The sequence below is a fragment of the Canis lupus genome, chromosome 5, assembly GCF_011100685.1.
Source record: "Canis lupus familiaris isolate Mischka breed German Shepherd chromosome 5, alternate assembly UU_Cfam_GSD_1.0, whole genome shotgun sequence".
NCBI lineage: Eukaryota > Metazoa > Chordata > Mammalia > Carnivora > Canidae > Canis > Canis lupus.
In genome coordinates this window covers 44,114,069-44,139,373 of record NC_049226.1, presented here as the reverse complement: position 1 = coordinate 44,139,373, position 25,305 = coordinate 44,114,069, and the positions used below count along the sequence as shown (strand labels likewise).

The window sequence follows — 25,305 nt, the reverse complement described above, 5'->3', positions numbered from 1 at the left end:
AGAGGTTAAGATCTTCCAGCTGATAAGTGGCAGGCCGGGCCAGGAGTCAGATCATCTGCCTTTTCATTATTTTTTATTTTTTTTTTCATTATTTCACGCTGCTTTGATAACAACTCCCATATTGACTATCCCAAGCATTATTGACAGTGGTTTTCAAAACTTTCCCTTTTAGAACATGTAGAACAAGGATAAGCAGCATGACCTTTTCCTGAACTTGATTCAGAAGACTATTTCTTGGATAGATATTTTGAACCATTCCTATGGCATGGTTTTCCAGTGAAACAGAACCTAGAAAAAGCCTCATGAAACTTCCTGACAAAGACTCTGTTGTTTAAAGGGTTATTCTCCATCTCTCAGCTGTCACTTCTGTTTCCTGGAAACATCCTGGGCGTCAATCTATTAAGTCAAAAGAAAACTTTGTAGTGGGACCTGTCAAAACATATCTTATTTTTTTATTCAAGAAAAGATTTGCAGAAGACTAAAAATATTTACGTAGAGAGAGATGTGTGCAAGCTGCTGCTGCAAAACTCAGAGCAGACTTAATGCAAAATATGGGACTTCACAGTCCACCTAAAGCTACAAGACACTGCATTTAAGATCTTGGGCCTTGGAGTTAAATCGGCCATCTGAGCTCTGTGATCTTGAACAAGTTACTCAATATCTCTGAACTTTAGCTCCAATTGAGATAACTACAGTACTTTCCTGCAAAATTTAGTGTGGAGATAAAATAAGATAGTGTATGTAAAGTGTCTAGCATCAATCTTGGCCCAATACAATAAAAAATAAGAATACAGTTAGAAAAGTGGTAGAGGTGTAGAGGTAATAGAGATAGGGATAGATGTGGCGGTAATTTTAGTAGTTTCACACTAATGAAATTACACTTAGAATAAACAGCACAGAGAAACACAACACACTCAATTTTTCAGGTTGCGTTTAGATAAGAGGAGCAAGGTTTACACCCAAACTCTCTTAAGATGAGAGCAGATTCCAAGATGATGGATTTTGCTGTTCAACTTCAAAGCTCTTTGGGAATCTGAAGATCTGGAGATGGGGACCAGCATCTTGCCAATCTAGGATTCTCCAGAAAGCACGGTTTTGTGGCATGTTGGATGGGAAGATAGGAGTGGGCGGTTATTTTCCTGAGGCAGGATTTCTTAGAATTTTCTTGGAATGATCCGATACCTGTGCTTCTAACCAAAGTGACAAAACCTCTGGAGTAGTTGGAACTTTTCTGAACAAGCACGTTTTAGAAAAGTGATCTGAATTTCTTCAGGTTTGGAGTCAAGTAGTTGATCCATGTACCCCAGACATCTGGCTAAAGATAGGCAGACCTTTGAGTCTCGAGACCCTACTGGTGTGCTGATTAGTGTGCATGCCGGCCTCTGTGTGTCTTCTGTGTGTCCCATGTTTGTCATTGACAGCCAGAAAAGTAAATCCAAGACTCTTTTCAAAATCACCACAAAAATCATCATGGGCCAACTCTACATAGATTCCTAAGCAGCCTCCTTCAAAAAATACAGTCCTCTAAATTCAATGTGATTCTCTTATTAAGATGCTAAATGCAAACTATTCGTGCAACATCTAATTTACTGTCTTATATTCTGTCCTTTGCTTATTATCAAGTGCTTACTTACATTTATTAAAGTTAGCACTCATATTTTGAAGCACATTAAAAAGGATAAATCCCTTATACATGATTATATATATATATATATATGTATAAATATATAATGTGGAAAAATCATTCACCTTCCTTCAAGGTCTAACTTTCATTTTCATCTTGGACATAAATTCTGAATATGCAAAACAAGATAATTTATTATAAGTTTGGTGTGTGTGTGGTCAAATGAAAGGTCCTCACTACCAGGCTAAAAGGGTCTTAAAGTGTATTTTCCATCACAGAGAATAATAAAAGGATTTACCTTTCATGGGTGTCACATGACAACAAAAGGCAATAAGCTTCAGCTTCTGCCATCAACTATAGTTCAACTGAGTGATTTTTTTTTCTTTATTAAAAAAAAACACATACACACTAGATGCTAGAGTGTTGAGTGTACTAACTGCTCGGTGAAGAAAAGTGCCTGGGACTGGCACTGTACTGTGGGGGTGGGGAAGGAGGATTCCTTGATGACAGCTCTTGGCCACATGTGGTTCCAGCCATTGTTAACACCAGCTTGTTTTTCAGGTGCATCATCCCCTGCTCGACCAGCCACTCCCTTGGTTCCCTGCAGCAGCACCACCCCTCCACCACCTCCTCCCCGGCCTCCATCTCGGCCAAAGCTACCTCCGGGAAAACCTGGAGTTGGAGATGTGGTATGTTCCCTTCTGCCCTGCCTTGCTCAGAGACTCATGGTGAGAATGACAAACAAGCCAAAATGCCATAACACGGGCCACCTCAATGGCCTCAGATCGCTGGTTCAAATGGCCCAACTGATGTCATCTTAAAGGCAATCACTGCAGTATGGGTGTACATTTCAACCCTCCCATAATCTCTACCATCTTTCAAGTCGAAGTCTAAAATAGTAGGAATAGGATGCTGGCGTTCTCCCTTGTGCTACAGTGGGTTTGATGCAAATTAAGATAGTAATAGTCAATTGTGCTAAGTTCTTTAGAAAGAGAGGTAGGGATCCCTGGGTGGTGCAGCGGTTTGGCGCCTGCCTTTGGCCCAGGGCGCGATCCTGGAGACCCGGGATCGAGTCCCACATCGGGCTCCCGGTGCATGGAGCCTGCTTCTCCCTCTGCCTGTGTCTCTGCCTCTCTCTATCTCTGTAACTATCATAAATAAATAAAAATTAAAAAAAAATTAAAAAAAAAAAAGAAAGAAAGGTATTTCCTTGGGAAGACTCCAAGAGAAGGTAAGTCTTGGTCTCCATCCCCAGACTAAGAGATCTTACTGGCACACCGTGTGGATTTATAGGAGGGTGGTAGCCTGCTAAATTTGTTCCAGAAGTTTCTTGCATCATGTTTGGGCTGAAAAGGTGGAAAACATTCTGTGTGACTAAGAGACCTCTGAAAGAGGTCAGTTTCTTTGATATCAACGCACAGGAGTCACAAACTTTGTGATGTCCATACCATCTGGTTTAGCAAGCACAGTTTAGTATACTGTATTTAAATATCTTTTTTTAAAAAAAGATTTTTATTTATTCATGAGAAGAGGCAAAGACACCAGCAGAGGGAGAAACAGGCTCCATGTAGGGAGCCTGATGTGGGACTCAATCCCGAGACCCTGGGATCACGCCCTGAGCCACTGAGCCAAAGGCAGATGCTTAACCCCTTAACCTCTAAGCCACCCAGATTTCCCTATTTAAATATCTTTAAATGGGTATAAGCTCACACCTGAGGTTATTTGCTTAGTCCCTGGGGGCAGGTAGGTTCACAGTCTTGAAACATCACAGATCTCAGTTTCTCTAAGCCTGATGTACCTGCTGAGTGTAGCATACCATGGTTTGTAATTCCTCTAGCTCCATCCACAAGCTCCTTGTATAGATATAAGCAATTTCAAGATAAAAATGGTGTCACCTATACTCTTTTAAGAACCTGAGTTGTCATATCCAGGGCTGGAAGATGTCAAAAATATGGAACAAAAATACTACAACCTGCATATCTAATTTTTTATCTCTTTTCTTCTTCCTGCAGCCCAGACCTTTTAGCCCTCCCATACACTCTTCCAGCCCTCCTCCAATAGCACCCCTCGCACGAGCTGAGAGTACTTCTTCAATATCATCCACCAATTCCTTGAGTGCAGCCACCACTCCCACAGTTGGTAAAAATTATCTCCTCTCTTTTAATCTGTTTGTTGTTTTGACTGGCTATTTTTTATGATCTGAATACCTCAAGGCCCTGTATTTCTGGTTGAAATTGTTTTGCTCTCTGTTCTGCTACTATCAGCTGACTCTTCTTTTTTAAAAGCACCTTCTCAGCAAAGGAGGCAAAATGCTTTGACTAAGCAAATAAACAAATAAAAGAACATTAACACCTGTATTTTGCAGGAATTCTCTTATGCTATTCCATACAGAGCTACTCATAAAAGTAAAGAAGAAATCATCAAAAAGGTCCTGTTATTTACATATTATTTCTTATAATAAAACTAGTCTCCTTTGAGGAAGAATGTTTGTTTAAGTTCCAATCGTGTACCACATCAGAAATCACAAAATTTAAATCTTTTGTTTTCTTCAAGCTTTCATTTCTTCATTCCTTTTGGTTGTCCTTATGTTGACAGATGGTATAAGTGTTGGTGTAAGTGGGACTTGGGCAAACTTTTTCACATTCTTTTCTAGTGCTTTGCAATGATGTGTGGTCAATTTTCCCTGAGAAATAAGTCATTGCTGGCATTTTCAGCAAATGCCTTTGTGCCTCTTTCCATATGGTATGATGAAAGTCAAGAGTTGAGAATGGCTGCTCAGGTTTTCCCAGGTTTAAATGCCTCATTTTGCCTGGAGCATTTTTCCTCTTCCCAAGGCTGATTTCTCTACATACCTCTTTACCCATCTTCCACAAGCTGCTGCCTCTCTCATGTTTGCTTGATATCTCTGACCTGGGGCTCTGCCCTTACATTTTTTTCCCATTGTCTTCCTTCATTGTCTGAACTCTCTTCCAAGTCTCCCATATTGTAAACAGCTGGCCCATCCTGCATTGCTTGGGAGAATCATTAACCCAAAGCTAAATAAATCCCTGCTATTATTTACCAAAGAAGAGCATGCTACAGAGTTGCCCATGGGAGAAATAGTTTGATCAAAGCCTGAGCTCTTCTGGAAAACTCCTTATTTTCCCAGGGATATAAATGAAGGTGTGCCTCATAGGGGCCCCAAAGAGAATTTCAACTATATCATGTGTTCTATAGTTTTAATCAAACCCAAAACAATCCTTCAAATTGGGTGAAAATATAGCCAGCCATCCAATTTTGTAGGATTCATTAACAGACAGATATTTGACATTATTTATATAGATAAGACTATTCTTTCTCTGCATCATCCATGGAGATAATTTGGGGCTTCCTGTTTTAAGATGCCTATTAGGTCAGTTCTGTCTGGGGTTTTTTTGTTCATTTTTTTCCGTAATGTCCCAACATTTTTTTTTTTTTGGACACTTTAATACTCCTGATTGTAACTCCATTTCTCTCACTCTTGCTCTGTTTTTTTGTTTGTTTGTTTGTTTGTTTTTGTTTTATTGGGGGGGTTGTTTTGTTTTATTTTTTTCTCAAGATTATTTGTTCCACCCACTCTGTGTGATTTTCCTGGTTGGTCAAAGAGGAAAGTAAGAAGCATAAACTCACAAAGCAGACCTCGACTGACCTCAGATGACCGACTAACATATTCTTTAAACTCATTGAGATTCGTAGAGAAAATGACACACACAGAGAATTTGAACTGTGTCCATGTTTTATACAATGGGTTTTTATACTCCCTGCCTCAGAAATCACAAATCTTGGCCAGTGATTTTGATTCTTAGCACAACCAGTACGCATTCTTTCAAAATGAATGACAGAGGGGTTGAAAAACAATAAAGCCACCTGAGAAGATACTCACACTGCTTCATTGCTGAGGAGCATTCCGACTTAATTTGTTTGGTTCTGGGTTTTTGTTTTGTTTTAGTTTTCCTCTTCCTCATGCTCTTGTCCTTTACTTCCCGCGTCTGTGAGTCACCCAACAGCCACTTCTCTCTGAAGTAACTGCCTTGTCAAATGGCTGCCCAGCAGCTCCTGTGTATTGCTGTTTATCTCTTTCTGGAGAAGATGTGCTTTAGCAGTTCAGCACCAAGGGGTCGACTATTCATGACTGACGTGGAATGTCAACTTTATGTAGTCAAATGGCTTGCAGAGGATGGAGAATTTTAGCAGGAAACTTTCCTCCTACCACACAAAATTTTTTCAACATTTCCTATGACATCTGAGCCAAAACTGGGGCAAATGCGGTGGAAACTTCGTACATATTTATTTGCACTTGCTTATTGCAAAGTTTACTGTAATTCAAGGACAAAATTTTTAAGTAAGAATATGCCCCCTGAAGTCTTGGGACGTAAAATCTTCCATGAAAGCTCTGATATAAAGAAATAAATCTGATGCCACACCTAAAAATAGGACTTTCTCTGCATTGCCACACTCAAATAATGAAGAACCCCTCTGCAACTGTATATCACTGAATTTAAGACACCTCCCATCAGAAAATACACTATTATAGTATACATGACTAAGAAAGGAAGGGGAAAGCTGCCAAGGGAGCTAAGATGCAATGCTTTCTTATCACATTAATTTTAAGGCCCATCCCAATTTCAAAGATGTCAAAAATGTAAAAAAAGTGGACATATCAGAATTAATGAAATATAATACACTCCTTTTCCATGAGAAGAACTTAAAGGATCTTCACTGATTTGGGGGGGGGGATCCTATTAATATTATGGGGATAGAGAAAATGTTTAAAATTATTCTAAGAAACAAACTCTTAGCCATTTAGAGATAAACAGAGTTGCTTCTAATTATCCATTTTTCTTACTTTTTTTTTCTTATTTCTATGGGTAATAGTAAAGGGGTTTTTTTTAGATGTTTGCAAAATCTTTGGTACCCCAATACAATAAGAATACCATAAAGACAATTTTTTCATTGTTAAATGAAAATAAATATATTTTATAATATAATATATAATAATATAATATATAAATATATATATTTATATTATAATATATATTGTTAATTATATTCCTTCCCTGTTAATTATGCATTTGCAACTGCATCTTTAACATCCTCTCAGAAATCTGAATGAATGAAAAGTAACCACTTACGACACCAGAGGAAGCAGTAGGTAGATTGTGATGTGTAGAACTCATCACAATGTTTTAGTGTAGAACTCTAAGCAAAAGTGATTTATATTCAGTACTGGAATATTAGCCATAGCATCTAAATCTTACAATATTTTCTCCAAGTCTTTGTCTCTCCAGGCTGGGTGGCAATTCTGAATTGGATAAACATTCTTTTAAAAATACTTGTATTAATGCCAATTACTTTACACAGAAAGACCTTTGGAGATGGATATTCCCGATCTCAATGTAAAATTCCCACATTTAATTTTAGTCTTTTTTTCTTTCTACTATTTTTTTAAAAACCTGTCTCTATTACTGGCTTCCCCATCTCAGATCAGTTTGAGGCAATTTCCACGGTTAGTTCCTAAGGAAATTTTTTCTTCTGTACTTAATTTGAGTGTTGCCCTTACTTAAAGCAAGCACAGAGCTATCCAAAAATTCATCTTTTGTTTCCCAATTTATTTATGATGCTGTATTCTAAGCTCTCAAGTCCACAACCACCATAAAAAAAATTGTGAGCATGTTATTCAGCCGTATGAACTATTCTTTTGGAACTTCAACTCAAAAAACAAATGGCAGTATTGGAGGCTCCTTTTTTTTTTTTTTTTTTGTATGTGAATTCTTGCCTTCTCTTTATTTTTCAATTTTTTAAAAAATTTTCATCCTAGTATAGTTAACATACAGTGTTATATTAGTTTCAGGTGTACACAATAGTGATCCAACAATTCTATATATTACTCAGTGCCTATCATGATGGAGGCTCCTCATTTTAAGGAAATTGTAAATATGAAGTTAGGTCTTCAAAGGAAAGAAATATCCTCCATCATTCTCCATTAACAGGTATGAAAGGGTATTGTAACATTCAGATACTGCCAGTGTAACTGTTTGGCTTCTTATTTTCTGGACAGATTATGGAGTGTCCTTCTTGTTGCCAGTTCCATTTGTCTTGTCCTCTCCTACAGATATTACAGGCATTGCATCAACTTGTTCCAGGCACCAAGGAAGCCACTTGTATAATAAAACCTGATTGACAGGTGCTATCCTAGAACCTGAAAAATTGTTAAGAAGCAGTTTTCCTGCTTTACTTAAATCTAGGAGGCAAGCCAGTAGAATATTTTTTCCAAGAAACATTGGTTATAGAATAATTTTACTACCCTCATCCATTTCCTTATCTTCTCTATGTTGTGGGGAGGATTCTCCCTTATGGGTCTTTGTACAGATTTGATTCCGTTTTTAATTTAAGTTGTAATAATATTCTTTAGACCTGTGGAACTGAGCACTTCTTTAGTTGATCATATAGAATAGAACTCCAACTACCTGTATTTGTTAATAGGTGAGAAAGGAGACCGCGTGCAAAGATCTGGAACAGTTGGGGTCCAGAACAACTGTTGTGATCAATTTACAAAGATATTTGTCCATAGTTGGATACCATAGCCAAAGATGGAATTACAGTCATACTGCCCAAAATTAACAAGCCACAACTACTAAAGATGCATGCAAGGCAAACTGAATTTGGATACTGATGAGTTTGAAAGGGGATACTTCATTCAGCTACCTCAGATTTATATTGTTGCTTTTTTATGGTCTTGTTGAAAGCTTACTCTTTCCCACTGGGGCAGGGGGAAGGTGTATTCTGAGTGATCCTGTGTACCAAGAGGTTCTATTGATGGACATATGTCTGGCCACCTGAGAACTATGTCTGAGTAGAATGCACTTACACAAGTCAATTACTAATGGGAGTGCGTTTAACAATTCCCTGCAAAGGTGGAGGCGTGATTTCTTCCATGGAGCTGACTTCAACCAAATTCACAGATGCTAAAACCTGGCATTTAAAAATCTTTAATTTTTTCCTCATAGAACCATCATAAAATAAGCACATCCCCTTTTTTTATACCCTATCATCATGATCCTGGTGTGTTAGGTTTTGTTTCCTTTTTCCATTAATATCATTCTTGTGTTTCAATTTATGAAGTGTACTGCTTGATTTCATTTGGGATTTGTATTTGTGTTTTTGTTTTCCATTCCTTTATATTTCTTTGGTTCGTAGTGTCAGAAGATGATGTTTTTTATGACAAACTGCCCTCGTTTGAAAGGCGCTGTGAAACGCTGGCAGGTATGGTGCTAGCCAAGTGATCTCTAGATATCCAGACTTTAAAAATCCAAGCCATTATGCCATCTGAATGCTGTAAACTTAATGGACATGCTAGTCACCTCATGAGTGTCTGATGCCTCTCAGATGCACCCTGTCTATTTATTATTCATCGTGGAACTCATATCACCAATTTTTTAAGTGAACATATTAAAAAGCAGCAGGTTGCATGACAGTTTCTCAAAAGGTTTGAAAAAGGTGAGATGCTATTGCTTTGTGAATTTACAAAGGAAGGAATAATTTAACTGCTCAGAATTACATGTCCAGTGACTGCTTTTTAATTTAAAATATAATAGAACACCGTCAGTAATCTTGTTTTCTCTTTGGTACATAGGTAAAGGGTGTTTTGTGTCTGGATGCCTAAGGTGATTCCAGGGGAGGGGACGGAAGATATGTGACATCTTCCATGAACTTTAAATTGATATGCAATGCTGTTGTCATTTAAAACCTAAGCTAAGTTTGATATAATCCATAACTCCGAGTTTATCTTTTTGAAACTATAGAAGGGGATGACATTGAAGATGAAATGGATACAGCAATTGCTGAATGACCGTTTGCCCTAACTAGTGCAGTTAAAATATGCTGACGCCCCTGCATGGCCAGGAAGACTTCCGCTCCATGCGCGCAACCACCGAGTATCAAGCTACCAACAACACGTGCCCATCCCTTTAGGCCTCCATAGCTTTGCTTTTGCTTTCTGTTTCCCGAACTAAAAACAAAAACTAAATCATAGATTGCCAGCCTTCCCTTTTTCCTGCACGCTAATGGCATGCAGTGCCTCCGCCCTCCCCCATAGTGAGATTAATGACCTGTAACTCATACTGTGTCCTTCTCTCTCCCTCTCCTTAACCTTTCCCATCCCGCTTCAACTCCTGGCCATACAGAGAATGAACAGCCTTCCCTCGTTTGGTTTGACAGAGGAAAGTTTTATTTGACTTTTGAAGGTAAGTAGTACATAGCATACCAGATTCTAATTTATACCCCGCATCCTTTTTTTCCCCTCTGCATTTCCAAATCCCAGTTCTCTTCAAAAGACCTGGTCTCACCTTCTATGTACAAATGCTATGGCTACTTAGAAAATATTAAATACTAAAGAAAATATGACATGAATTTGGTTTGTATGCATCTTCAATTTTTCATATTAAAAAAATCAAGCCAATTTGCAGTCAATATTGGTTACTTAATTAACTGTGTTAAATTGGGAAAAACAAAAAACAAAAAAACACCTTTTTTGGCCAAGGAACTTAACTCTGTCAACCAGGGCTCTTTCTTGACTCTTTTGCAAATGCAATACAACAAATGTAAGAATGTTTTTAGTTGGAATTGGCATTCAATTTTGTTTTGGATAATTAATATTTTAAATACGACATCCATCATTGTAAAACATAAATATGTATACATATTCTTATGACAAGGAATGCTGCATAGGAAATTTAAAAATGAGGAAAACAGTGAAAAAGAGTATTTTAGTAAATTCTATCTACTGAAATTGCAACTGACATGGCTGTAGTAAAATGGACAACTATTACTGGACTTGCTATTTTAGAAAACTAAGGAGAATATACATAGATATAATGTCAGATATTTAACCTCAATGTTGGATAATTTGTTACGTTCTGAATTAAGGATTAACATTTATCTGTTTTATATTTAAATTCTCAGCCATTTTAACAGACCAGGCATTTGATTAAAAGTTCAATTTAGGCTAATTGTGAGGAAAATTTAAGTAATTTAACTGTGGGCCCTCTTACCCATAAGTATTTATCACTTAAGCCCCCACTTTCTACCATTTTAAATAGCTAAATTTCTCCTAGGATCAAAAGTTGTCCAAAATATATTCTGCTGTAGAGTCAAATCTGAACATTCATCTTGTCTTTCTGTTCCATGACAACAAAAAGAACTTTCCTAACTTGAGTGTGTGTTTTATAGCAATTCTAAAAATCAGAATGACTGATACAGATTTTTAAGTAGCTTGTGAGGTGTGGCTTTTTTCTCTCTGGGATGAATTTTCCCTGCAAGATGGTCCTGGAGCTGGAAGCCCTTAGCTTGGAGTAGCTTGGATAGCAGCAGAAAAGAATGACCTGATTCAAGGTTTTCCAAATACCTGATGCCCAGCCCTGGCTCAGGTGGAGGACAGCTGAATAGGTAGTCTTCAGGCAAGGATGCATGTTTCCCACATGATGTCAGAAGCCTTCATCACCTCAGGTCATTACTTTTGTAATAACCAAGATGCGAAGTCCACAAACATGATCTTCTAAACTTTTTCTTTGAATCAGATGGAATTAAAAAGTGCCCAGGTGTCTTTTTACTGATCAGCACATCTCAAAAGGAGAAGCTATGGTTGAATAGGTTGGTAAACCCCAAGTACAGCAAATACCTGCATATGTAAAGGCTCTATCTCTGGTTCAGTCTGACCACAGCAGAATAGTTTACCTTGTTTCCATCAGGAAATTGAACAATATGCTACTGCTAATCCTCAAGTAATTGGGACTTCATTAAAAAACAACTTGGATGGTTTTTGTTGTTTCCTTTTGTTTCGGTTTTAGAGTAGCTATTTGCTCGTTTGCTTCTGTTTGAGCTTGGGTTTCTTTAAATTAGAGAGAGAGACTTTTTAAAAAGATACCTGTCTAAAGACAATTTTAGATTGTTGATTTGTTTGTTTTTAAAATATATATTATCAAACAAATATAAGTTTTAATAACTGTGTGGAATAACATGCTATAAACTAGTTTTTTCATTTTAGGAAAATACAATTATAATATATAATATACAACATAATATGAGGTATTTAAAGTTGATAACATAGCCATTCTAATTAGTAAGATCTGAATTTCATAAGCATCTTGATTTGGAACAAGAAAGTCATGAAAGAAAGTGTTTTAATAGAAATAAATCAGAATCTTTAGTACTGTTTTACCTTCATCTTGGACTTAGCTCAAGTCAAGGAAGTATAGAAAGGGCTTCCTGAGGGACTGTGGGAGCAGCCATATCATAAATATATGCTCCTACTTGTCTCATTAAGAAATGCTTATGTAGGTAAAAGTACATTAAGATGAACTTTAGGACTTTAGAACTTTAGTTTAGAAGAAATTAAACATGACACGTTGCCATCTGAGCATGAATGGCTATGTTTTTAGAGAAGGGTGGGGGGCCTGGATAACTCAATTGATTAAGTGTCCAACTCTGGTTTTGGCTTAGGTCATGATCTCAGGGTCATGAGATCAAGTCCCACATTGGGCTCCCTGGTTAAGCAGCTGACTCTTGGTTTCAGCTCAGGTCATGATTTAGGGTTATGAGATCCACCCCTGCATTGGCTCCATGCTCTCTCCCCCATTGCTCCCTGTACATTAGCCTCAGGTATTTTTAGCTAGTGCAAGCTGGAAGGATTTTTTTGTTTCTGCTGTGATGATAAATGACATGGAAATTGCCTTGAGAATGTGCCCCTACCCAAATTTTTTTTTCTATCCAAATTTTAAACTCCAAAAGGACCATCATTAAACATGTTCTATCAAATAGCCCTTCTAGTATATTCTTCTATGGCACTCCAGTTTTACCCAAATGTGGGTAAAACCATTCATATTATCATTTTCTTCAATTCTTCATTCAGGGAATAGAGAAAAAGATTCCCAGGTCAAATTATTCACCTGTTCTAACCAGCTTTTAAATTATTATTTATTAACATCTAAATAGTGTTCTTATAGTGTTCAAAACCTTAATGGGTCTTATTCATTGCTTTGTTCTTACAGTGTTCTAGGCATTAAGTTATTCAGTAAGTGTTTGAGCCACTGAACAACCAACAACTAACTAATGAACGTTGGCTTATGAATTTATTTGGAGATAAATGTGATAAGCTTCATACTTTAAAATTTGATTTAGCAAGAAAGATAGAAAAGTGTTAAGCGATGGTTCTAACCCACAAGAGTCCAAAGCTCTTCTTAGTGTTTCACTTTGGTAAATAATTTAAATAATTTCAGTAATATCTTAACCTATTTAAGTTGTTTTTTTTTTACAAAGTAAAGGTTGCAAAATGTAATAAACTAATTCATCCAAGAGTATCCTACTGAAGCTATCAAGTATTCTTCTGAGATGGAAGGAAAGGAAAGATATTTCCATGACAAGTAGAAGATGAGACCATTAGACATTTGAACAATTCCCTAGAGCATTTTAGCATGAACATGTTTCCAGAAATGTCCACTACTGTCCCTCTTTGATTAGCTTATTCAACTACAAAATCGTCTTGTATTTGGTAATGAAAAATGAACAAACAAAAAGCCCTACAACCATTCTTAAGTGTCCTTGTGTCTGAATATCGTCTCCATCCTCTGTGCATACAGCCTCTTGCACACTTATTTCTAGACTGTTCTGTGCTCTTGCTATTGCTTTTACTCCTATCACGCCTTCGGAAATGTCACATCTTTAGCAACACCTCCTCTACATTCGCAGGCTCTCTGCCAACCTCGCCCACCTGTTTCTTTAACTGAATCCCAGCTCTCTTCAGGGACTATCACTTCTATAGCACTCAGCCTGAAAAGTTCTTCAGTCTTCTGTGGGCCATATGTCATGAGACTACAAGGCACTGTTTGAATTCCCCCAATTGCCTGTTGCTGCTTCCAGACCACGTCCTGGTGAGCCTGTGTGCCGCCACCTGATAATTCCACCTCCTGTCACTCCTGATTGCTGTCCACTACTGACCTACAGAGCATTCCTCTGCATTTAACTTCAGGCTTAGAGATTCTGGGAGCCCCCTTTGACCCTCTTCTTCACCTTGCTTCCTAGCTTATCCTGTGATGGAGATTGATGTGGATCACCCATCCAACACCCTGGTTTTAGGGCCTCTTTGACTTCTTCAGCTCCAACACACTTTCTTTCTACACTACTCAGTCATCCACACCTCTGGCCACATCTTGGAAATGGTCCCCACTGGCAAGTGTCATTTTGCTATTTCATAACCAAGAATTTGTCATCCTTTCTGTACACCAAGGACTGCATTAGGCAGTGATTTTTTTCATTTAACAAATATGTATTGAGGAGAACTTTGTGCTAGTACTGTGTAAGCACTCCCCAGTAGGAAGCAAAACAGAAAAAATATCCCTGTCACCATAGAGCTTACATTCTAATGTAAAGAATCAAAAATAAGAAGATAAATAAGTCATAGAGATGTTAGTAAGTTCTACAGAGAAAAATGAAATAGAGAAATACACTCCCAATGGAGCATATTGGAGATTGCAATTTTATATAGGGGAGCCAGGAGTAATAAAAGCAGTGGATAATAATAAATATTATCAGAGTGCTTATCTATGTGCAAAGTACATTCCACTATTATGTCATTTCATCTGAACCACTCATCAATGAAGAAATTAAGATTCAGAGAATGTAAGTAACTTTCAAAAGATCACTCAGCCAAGAAAGGGCACAGTAGGAATTTAAACCCAGGTGGCCTATCAATGATGCTTTACATACATGACCTCATTCAGTCTTTGCAATACCTGTTCAGGTCAGGGTTTCTGGTGGGTTTTTCCCCAGCCTCCCTCCTGACCTTTCAGCTCTCCATTGCCCTAACTATACCTTGTCTCTGACCTCACTGAGACCTCTGGTCTCAGGTCCATCCTATTCTCACTGCCCTAGCACTAACCTACATTCAAGTTCTTTTCTAGGGAGTTCTTTCCCCTAAAGGAAAAATATGTTTCTGTAATGATAATGACTTTAATTATCTCTTACAACGGCAGCTACATTTTCTATTGAGTGAGGGACACATTCAGAAAAATTCCTTCTTGGAATTACATTGTCTATGTGAAAAGAATTAACTCTTGACATTTTGAACTTCTGACCTCCTTCAGCAAGGTTTTAAATATCCTTACTGAGTAGTTGGTAAGGTAGAAGCATAGCCATGGACCAGTCAACTTTCCTTACCCTGACATAGTGATAACATCCTGTAAGAAACAAACAGGTTAGATTTTTCACATGGGGCCAGAGGACATTAATTAATTCATCTGAGAGTCATTGGGAGAAGGAAAATTGGAAGGTATGACCAGTTTTCTAGGAAGCAACTGCTTTGCTAAATTCACAATATTCTTTAAGTGAGAAGTGTCCACTAATTGTCCCCACCCTACTGTAGATAGGCCCTTTATAGTCAACAACCTGGTAAAGTTGCATTAAGTACAACTAGGCTAAGAAAAAATATATAGAAACATAAAAAGCAGTGACACAAGACAGTGAAAACATTAAAATCATACACCCTAACTCTTCTGAATGTCTATATGTAAATTATATGGTATATATAAAATGTAAAATCCTTTCTATTAATAACTGAAAGTCACAGAGAGCTTTTGTAAATAGCCTAAACGTGTTAAGATCCAAGTGAGGCTGAACCTGCAAAATGTTCTACCCGGCAGAGTTGCTGAGGATTTCCAAATTCATGTCACTGCTTCATAAAGGAAGTAGTTACCCAGTTCTGAAAATCTCTAGGATTGACTAATATGCTGATATTTCACTTGGGTTCTTGCCCTTTGAGGCAGTTGCCCTGTTTCACTCATGTCTACTGTATGGCTGGTGTGCTGGAAATTGACCATGGGCCACATTTTGTGCTAATTACTCCATATCCACAAATTCATGTAAATCCACAAAGCAACTGTATGAGGTGGGCAGTATTGCTTTGTTTTGGGTTTTTTAAAAATATTTTATTTATTATTCATGGGAGACACACACAGAGAGAGGCAGAGACACAGGCAGAGGGAGAAGCAAGCTCCCTGCGGGGAGTCTGATGTAAAACTTGACCCCAAGAGCCTGGGATCACAACCCGAGCCAAAGTCAGACACTCAACCACTGAACCATCCAGGTGTCCCAGGTGGGCACTATTGTTATTTACATTTTATAGATGGCTAAACAGAGGCTCTGAGATTTTAGATCACTTTCCTAAGATAACACAGCTAGTCAGCGAGTGAATTGGTTCTGGAGGAGTTAAGTGTGGAGTTATAAAACCAATGTTCCCAACTACTATAATATTCAAATCTTGACTGTGCCAGTCAATAACCATGTAACCTTGAGAATATCTCTGAGCCTCTGTTTTATAATGTCATAAGTACTTTGCAAGACAATTGGGAAAGTCAAATAAGATAGTTTTTTTTATTAATGTACTATATAACATGAAAGATTTTTTGGTTTTATTTTGTTTTTATTGGGACTTTATGTTTTTAGAGCAGTTTTAGGTTCACAGTAAAATTGAGAGGAAGTATAGAAATTTTCCATATACACCCTGGCCCCATACATGCACAACATCCCCCACCAGAATGACATATTACAATTGATGAACCTACATTCATATATTATAATCACTCAAGGACTATAGTTTACATTAAGGTTCACTCTTGGTATTTTATATCTTGTGGATTTGGACAAATGTATGATGTGTATCTACCATTATAGCACAATAAAGAATATTTTCACTACCCTAAAAATCCTTTGTTCATCCCTCTTCTGGCCCTCAACCCCTGGCAACCACTGATCTTTTTACTGGTTCTATAGTTTTTCCTCTTCCAGAGTATTATATATTTGGAATCGTATGATATGTAGCCTTTTCAGATAGGCTTCTTTCACGTAGTAGGATGTATTTAAGTTCCTCTATATGTTTTTATGGCTCAATAGCTCTGAAAGGATTTTATTATTCATACTTTGAGCTTTCATTCAAACTGAATAAGGAGAATTAAAGGAAGAGCCCACAAAGGTTCTCTACCCAAGATGAGTTTGTTTCTTATGTCTGCTATTTTCCTGGTTTCCAAAGTCATCTCTTGAGTCTCTGGTAGTGACTAAGCTGGAGAGTTTTCTCTTGTATCTCCATCAGACTCCCTTATGGCCATAACAGTCTTAAATATACAATTGTTTCTGAATGTGTCCCTCACTCAATAGAAAATGAGTAATTGAATAACTTTAAAGTATATAAATGTTAGGGGCAACTAGGGGGTTATTCATTTAAGTGTCCAACTCTTGATTTCAGTTCAGGTCACAATCTTAGGGTTCTGAGATCAAGCTCCCTGTTGAGTGCCATGTGGGGCATGAAACCTGCTTAAGATCCTCTCTCCCTCTCCCTCTGCCCTTCCCACACTCCTCTCTCTCTCTCTCTCTCTCTCTCTCTCTCTCTCTCTCTCTCTCTCAATCTTAGTGTGTGTGTGTGTGTGTGTGTGTGTGTGTGTATATATATATATATATATATATATATAGCCTTGCTTTGTTCAAGATTGAAGACTTTCACTCCCCAGCAAAGGAGATAAACCCTGAGTTTGAATTACACATGCTTGGGTACAGAAGTAGATTATATAATGGTATTTCCCATCTGACTGGAGTTACTAAAAAGAGAACTAGTTCCTTCATTCAATGGTTAACAGGCATTCCCATGATGTCTTCGGAGCTCTAAGCCCCTGTGCAGGAGTGATGGAGGTAAAACAATGCTTTTGCCTTCTAGGAATTCACAAGAAATGGAGAAGATAGGCACTTCCTACAAAAGATATACTATACCACAAGTCATAATAGAATGTAACAAAGTGCTGGAAATGTATGACTAATGGATAGACTTTAACTGAGAGAAATCTAGAATAACTTGTGGAGGCCCAGAGACCTGAGCTAGCTGATGAAATTTGGGGATTTACTGAAGCAGTTCAAGAGAAGTAGTCAGGCACAGACAGTATTGTTTTCTTCTGGAGATTTGAGAAACACTATTGAGGTAGAATCATTTAAAATCTACTAGGATGTAGAAGGGAGTGAAAGCTTCCATCCTGAGACACAGGGAGAAGGGTGCTGTTGTCAAACCAAGAGAAAGAGGTCTCCAAGAGTGCTAGATTTGGTTAGGGAAAAAATGAGTTACTTTTAAGACCTCTCAACTTTAAGATCCTGTACCTTCTATGTAGATGAGTCCCGGAGTAAATAGACCATGCAAATCTGGGAGTCATTTGCTTAGAGATAAGGACTGAATCCATGGAGATAAGAGTTTAATCTTGGGGCATGCCTACATTCAGGACCCAGGTTGGAAAAAGAATGCATTGTAACTTGGAACTTTCTCCATAGTATTCTTGCTTTAAATAGCCACACAAATATCAGTGATTAATTTTTAATGCATTATTTCAGTGGATATGCTTTTGTGAAATGTATTCCATGCCTAGTTCTTTTGCTGATCTTTTGTCTCTCAGTTATTCTTGTTCTAGGGAATGCCTAACTGGCTGACCCAGTTGCACTCATTATGACTGTTAATCTAAGTACCAGATAGGAAGATTGCAGACATCAAGCCTAGAAAGAAAATACCAGCTTTTACATGGCTGTTATTGCAAATGCAAGTCAACTTAGAAATGATGCACTGCCTCCTTTCCCAAACTGCTTCCCCATCAAAGCCTTTGTCCTCTTTGTGTGTATGTCTTTCTCAAGTGCCTTATAATCTTCTATCTCTACTTCCTTTTTCTTCCTTCTGACACACAGATATGAACACTCAAAATTGAACATAATATGAGACTAAGGATAGTTTTAGTATTTGTTGTGTACATCAAGTAAAAATGTAATGACTTGTACAAACCTTAAAAATAATTGAATAATAAATTTTGTATTTCTTTGTTCATGAATAGAAAGAAAATTCTTTTTTATAGGATTCTTCATTTTTCTTTTTCCATGAAGCAAGAGCTCTGCAAAATACTGTAATGTTCCCTACCTATCCCCATAATAAACTTATAGCCATATCTGTCATGGTCAAAAGAAGGAATTTGTTGTCTATTATATTATACAGTTTGACTTGAAATATTCCTCATGGGCAGCTCCAATATGTATATGCCTCGATGTGCTCATAGTCACTATGCTTCAGCTGGAATCAAGGCTGTCTTCATATGTTTATATATATATATATATATATATATATATATATATGAAATTGATTATGATGGGTGCATAGCAAAATGAATAGTTTTCTATATTTACTAATTCTGCAATCATTAAGTATCTGATAGGGAAAACAATAACAAACTGTGGAATAAGGCCTTGATAATATCGCTATAGGGACAGATAGTGTTATGGCTGTATTCATTCAATCAGTAAGTGTTTTTTTGAGTCCCTACTATGTGCATGGTGAAAGGTATTTCATGCATATGAAAGGTATTAGGTTTACAGTAGTGAACAAGGAAGACATGCTTCTCTTTTTATGGAGCATAGAAGTCAGACATTAAACAAGTAGTTACAATAATGTGCAGAGATTGCTATATTCAAGAAATAAGTATTTTGGAGGCAACCAGCAGAGAGACCTCACCTGGCCTCCCCGGTTAGAGAGAGCTTCCAAAGGAAAAGATGAGAGTGATATTTAAGTGTACACAGCTTCTGCTTTGAAGAAATATAAAATGTCCCTGAGTTAGAGTTCTGATATAAAATCTTATGTAATATAAAAATGTTAACCTACAGATATATTGGGTATTATCCTAGGTATTAAAAACAGAAAAAGAGTCTCCAATTAATTTATATCAGTTTATTTTCAGCACATACACATGCACACACATACACACAGAGAAAAATATATGTTATATAGAGAATGAAAGAGAATGTACATTCATGTATATGTGGAGAGAGAGAAAAAGTGTGTGCACATGTGTGTGTCCTCACATTGGCTCTGGAATTAGCCTTCCAGGTCTGAAATATAACCTCAGCACCTGAGCAACTTTAAGTAAGTTATCTAACCTTTCTAAGTCTTGATTTCCTCTTATGGAAATTGGAATAGCAATGGCACCTAGTGCATAGGGTGAAGTCACGATAAATGGTCAAGTACTGGGCAGCCCCGGTGGCCCAGTGGTTTAGTGCCGCCTTCAGCCCAGGGTGTGATCCTGGAGATCCAGGATAGAGTCCCACTTCAGGCTCCCTGCATGGAGCCTGCTTCTCCCTCTGCCTGTGTTTCTCTGGCTCTCTCTCTCTCTCTGTCTCTCATGAATGAATGAATGAATGAATGAATGAATGAATGAATAAATAAAATCTTTTTAAAAAATGGTCAAGTACTGAGGTCAGTGCATGCAAAGCACACAATAGCCATTAGCTATTAGCACTATTTTCCAACTTCACACTTCCCTTGCTTGTAACATGGCTGTGTTTTGCGGAGTTTTTGCCTGCTTTGGAGAAGGTTGGGTTGTAGCACTGTAACCTTCTTCCACATAAAACATGTGGGAACTTGATCAGCTGTGAGTTGCTACATGACCTCCCTCCTTGTCAGCAGGGACAAGGAGCAGTCTTTTCCCCACTGCTTATGGAGGAAGAGAATGATTTGGAAGCAGGATGCATCTTCCCTGCTGTACACCCCCTGCCTCCACCAGAGCCTATCTTTAAAGCTGACTTGTTGAGACTAATGATCTGGCTGGTTATACGCTCCTTAGGGTGCTGTGTTAATGCTGATGGGAGATGCTGGAAGAAAATCTGTTACCACCTCTTTTATTAGAGGGTTTGTAAATCATGGCATTTCAGCAGATATGACAAGTAATTTCAAACTTCCTGAGAAAAAGAAAGGAGAAGCTGAGAATCACCAGGGGGGATACCGCTTTACCTTTGCAGAGTTGCAAGCCTTCATCATGCAATAGCTTTTTTTTTTTTTTTTTTCATTATTATTATGTGTCCTCTAAGGAAAGCTATCCATAAATTAAGGCTGCCCATCCATTGTACTCTGGACTCTGGCACCCCAGACAGAGAAGACCCTCTGGCCCCTTCAGAGACGAAAGCTGACATAATGAATAAAGAAGTGATTCAAAGAGGTGGTGTCAAGACTCAAGAGAATCTCCCATTTCTAAGCATTTCATGTATGTGGAATGAATATATTTAATCAACACCATAAATACCTTTAAGAGATTTTATTCAGTTATTTGTGAAAGGCCTTTGTAAACAAACTATACAGTACTATATGCATGTAATCATTTCCTCAAATAATAATTGCCATTAATGAATATTTAACATGTGCTAAGAATTTGCATTCATTGCTTCATTTATTAAGTCAGAGATTGATTTGGGCTCATTAAGATACGGAATTTAAGACGAAGCATTAAAAGAAGCCATTGCCCTTAAGATTTTTACCCTTTTGTATCTTCAGCTATTTTGCAACATGCATGTGGCAATAATTTCTGCTAGAGCATGGACTTTTAGCAGGCAGGAGTCTTCCTGGACTTGTTCCACTTCTGCTGGCTATTTTGTATTAAGTCACCAGGACATGAGTAAATATGGCCTTGGAATTTCTTTTCCTGCTGGCACACCTCCATACAGACAGTATGTGTTATTTACCATTGTGTTTCTTGATCTTATATTCAGAATAATTACAGCATGCCTCCTTCTAAGATCTGATTTAGATCCTTGAAATATGCCTCTGAGAAAGCACGAAAGGTCATTCTGGAGAAGCGTCACAAAGGAACAAGGGTGATGTTAATTTTTCAAGGATGTTTTGGTGACTCTTGAGAGTTGCAGTCGTCATTGTTAAGCATGAGGCCAGGAAAAGGAAGCATGAGTTATTTAATATTGATCACTCCTTTCCTTAGATTTTGCCTTTTTTGGGCAAAAATTCTTCAGGAAACTGGCAGCTCAAATCCCAGGCTTTCAGACAGTCAGACTACAATAGCATTCTTCATGCCTCTCCATTCATAAATATTAGCTCCCTAGGGGAATAACTTTGTAGTGATCAAAATCACCAGCATTTACTTTTTTGCTATAAGAAGAACCATTCAAAAAATAAGGGAGAAATGTAGAAATCTCAGTGTTATTTAAGATCTAAATCCCAATTTCTATTTATATTTTTTGCCACAATATCAAAGCAATGTGTGCTCATTATAGAAAGTTTAGAAAAACAGAAAAATATTAAAAAAATGAAATAACCTATAGTCTAATAACCATAAATAAGAACTGCTATCATTGGTCTATTTCATTTCTAACATTTTTCATGTGATATCACTGTGTGTGTGTATGCATGTGTAGTGTATATTTTTATAATTATGCATCCTTTTATTTTAACATATAATGTCCACCATGCCATTCAAATGTATTTTAAAATAGCTCATAGTTTGCTTCACTCTGATCATGACATTGATTTAAGCATATTTTTAAAAATTCAAACAATATGGAAAGTATATATGAAAGTAAATATGGAGAAAGAAAGAAATCCTATTTGCAGCCACATGAATGGATCTGGGGGACATTTGCTAAATAAGCCAGACAGAGAAAGACAAATACTGCATGACATCACTTATATGTGGAATCTAAAACAAAAACAAAATCAAGTCAAACTTATAGAGGCAAAGAATAGAAAAGTGGTTGCCAGGGGCTGGCAGGTGGGAGAAATAGGGAGAAGTTGATAAAAGGGTACAAAGTGTCAATTATACAATGAATAAGGTTTGGGGTCTACTGTATAAGATGGTGACTATAGTTGATGGTACTGTATTGTGCAATCGGAATTTGTTAAGAGAGTAGAACTTAAATGTTCTCACCAAAAAATATATGCATATATACAAAAATATATACATATATATGGTGATGAATGTGTTAATTAACTAGGTAAGAGGAATCCTTTCACAATGTATATTCATATCAAATCATCATGATGTGCACTTTAAATGTCATACAATTTTCTTTCTCAATTATACTTCAATAAAGCTGAAGGGGAAAAAAGACCCTAAACTACAAAAAAATAAATAAATAAATACAACCCTGATCATACTATTGAGAGACTAGTCAAGATGACATTTTTAACCTTTGATGAAAAATATTAAAGAAAAACCTCTCTCTATATGTAACATGTGTGTATTACATTTACTTGATTCCAAAAGGCTGTTCATTAGGATATGCTCCACTGGTTTAATGACAATTTTTGGGTGCAAAGGAAACTTCATTAAATGTAGAAAGCATTTTTTCTAACAGTAATAGACCAAATGCAAGTCACCATCTTCAGTATAACGATTAGAAATTTAGACTAAACCTATTTCATATTAGGAATAAAGATGGTTCTATCTCAATTCTGGCCATCAGCAGTTAGGTTTTTATGCTGCATGTTCATAACCCTGACCTCTTCCTTCTCTTTGACATTGATAGTTTAAGTGGGGGGCACATCAAAAATTCCAGGCTTTTATCTGTCCTGAGTTTTTTTATAAATTGCCAAAGGTAAATAGTTTTTCTCAAAGTCATCTAAAAGTTTTTGAGAGATAGTTTTATTATATATTCTTTTATGATGCATAATTCAGTCATAACCTACTTGTCCCACCTGCAGAAACTGCAGGCAGTTTCTCCTGCCTGCAGGTGCATAGCCTGGTATGTGACAGTTTATCTCTTGTGTACAAATAATTTTTCACTTTATTACTGCATCAGATGGAATCTTTTTTTAAAAAGCATTTTAAGGGCAGCCCGGGTGGTTCAGAGGTTTAGTGCCGCCTTCAGCCCAGGGTTTCATCCTGAAGACCCGGGATTGAGTCCCACGTCGGGCTCCCTGCATGGAGCCTGCTTCTCTCTCTGTCTGTGTCTCTGCCTCTCTCTCTCTCTCTCTGTGTCTCTCATGAATAAATAAATAAAATCTTTAAAAAATGCATAAGGAAGAAATAAGGGTCCAAATGCAAGTTAAAATGTAGTGGTGAGAGGCTACCAATTCAGCTCAACTGAGGAGACCGTAAGGTGAACTGGTAACTTCTACTTGTGGCTATGTCTGGCAAGTACAAAGACAATGGTGGAACATGCTCTATTAGGAGCTGTTTCTTTTGACATTGGTTCCAAGATACATCTCAACTTTGGATCTTAACAGACTCCTTGTTTGTTAAAATTGTTTTCAAAAGTATATTTCTTAAGATCAAGGAAATATATTACAAATAATTTTATACAAATAGAATATATAATCTACCCTGTAATCTTCAGTCAACAGTAGCCATTTTTTTAAGATATATTTATTTTTTGAGAGAGAGAGAGAGAATGCACATGTGAGAGGGGAGAAGGGCAAAGAGAGAGGGAGAGAGAATCTCCAGCAGATCCTGTGCTGATGCAGGGCTCGATCTCACAACCCTGACATCAGGACCCTGAGATTAGGACCTGAGTGGAAACCAAGAGTCGGACACTCAAAGGACTGAGCTACCCAAGCATCCCAATAGTAGTCATTTCAACTTACCATATGCAGTGTGTGTGTCTGTGTATACATGTATGTGTATATATACTCATTCATCTGATAACCATGTTAATGGTTCCATAGTATTATATGGATGTATCTATCTTCTATTAGGGGATATTTAGGTTTTTACCCTTTTTATTGCTATTATGTAAAATGGTGCAATGAGCAGTCTTAAATATATATCTTAATGTACTTGTCTTAATTTGTCTAAAAATAAATCACTAAAAATGGAGTTGCTATATTAAAGGGTATGCACATTTTAGACATTACACTACATTACTGCCAAATGTCTCTCCAAAAAGTTCATACCAGCATTATGATTAACAATTTTTCCATGCCCATATCAACAGTTATATCAATATTGTTCGCTTTTCCCAATCTAATTGAGAAAATGTAATATGTAATTGCTTTTAGCTCTATTTTTAATTACTGAAAACTTTTTAACATCTGCCTAGCATTTCACTGTCATGAATCATGATTTATTTCACTTCAATTATTAGGCATTTAAATTGCTTCAAGTTTTCCTACATGCAGTGAACATCTTTGCATATAATCCTTTGGCCTGAAGATATTTTCTTAGAATAGATTTTTAAAATTGGAATTATGGGCTAAAACTGTGAAGCTTTTAAAAGTTCATGATACACATTGCCCAACAATTTTCCAGAAAGATTATACCAATTTTTACTTCCATTAACATTTTCTTATAGTGCCTATTTCATGAAGTATTTTTTTTTAGATCTTTTCTAATCTGAAAGGTAAAAATTTCTTTCATCTTGTTGCATTGCTTTGGTAACTAGTTAAGGCTGAACTTTTCATACTATTTTAGCCATTTATGGCTTTTCAGTGAATACCTTGTTCCTTTTTAAAAAGTCTTCATGTTGCCCACTTGTATTTGAGGAAGACTCTAACAGGCTAATATACTAGTGTTGTCAATGCCCAGGCCATACCTTCAAGTAGCCACCATTTCTATAAAAATTCATACTAGACATTCCACAGGAAAACATATTTCCCCTACCCAAATATACTTGGATGTCTTTTTTGGAAACTCTAATTCTTCCTATTTCTTAACAGACTTCTTGCTTGTTTTTTTTGCTTTTTTTTTTTTAAGATTTTATTTATTTATTCATGAGAGAGAGAGAGAGAGAGGCAGAGACACAGGCAGAGGGAGGAGCAGGCTCCATGCAGGGAGCCTGACGCAGGACTCCATCCCAGGACTCCAGGATCACACCCTGGGCCAAAGGCA

At 37.2% G+C, this 25,305-nt stretch overlaps 1 protein-coding gene and 1 long non-coding RNA gene across 28 annotated transcripts in view; one reads left to right on the top strand and one right to left on the bottom strand.

Moving 5' to 3' along the window:
• The window catches only part of SGIP1 (SH3GL interacting endocytic adaptor 1), a 201,927-nt gene that overhangs the window by 141,816 nt on the left and 34,806 nt on the right, over positions 1-25,305 (top strand). For 8 of the 25 annotated variants that reach the window (XM_038537198.1, XM_038537197.1, XM_038537200.1 and 5 more), the window contains 4 exons: positions 2,186-2,313; positions 3,637-3,763; positions 8,840-8,905; positions 9,826-9,885. In XM_038537198.1, the coding sequence (XP_038393126.1) occupies positions 2,186-2,313; positions 3,637-3,763; positions 8,840-8,905; positions 9,826-9,885 (381 nt within the window). The remainder of the gene's footprint in view (positions 1-2,185; positions 2,314-3,636; positions 3,764-8,839; positions 8,906-9,825; positions 9,886-25,305) is intronic. The other 17 variants (XM_038537204.1, XM_038537209.1, XM_038537205.1 and 14 more) reach the window with 3 other exon arrangements.
• The window catches only part of LOC111095919, a 98,417-nt gene that overhangs the window by 63,968 nt on the left and 9,144 nt on the right, over positions 1-25,305 (bottom strand). The window lies entirely within an intron of this gene.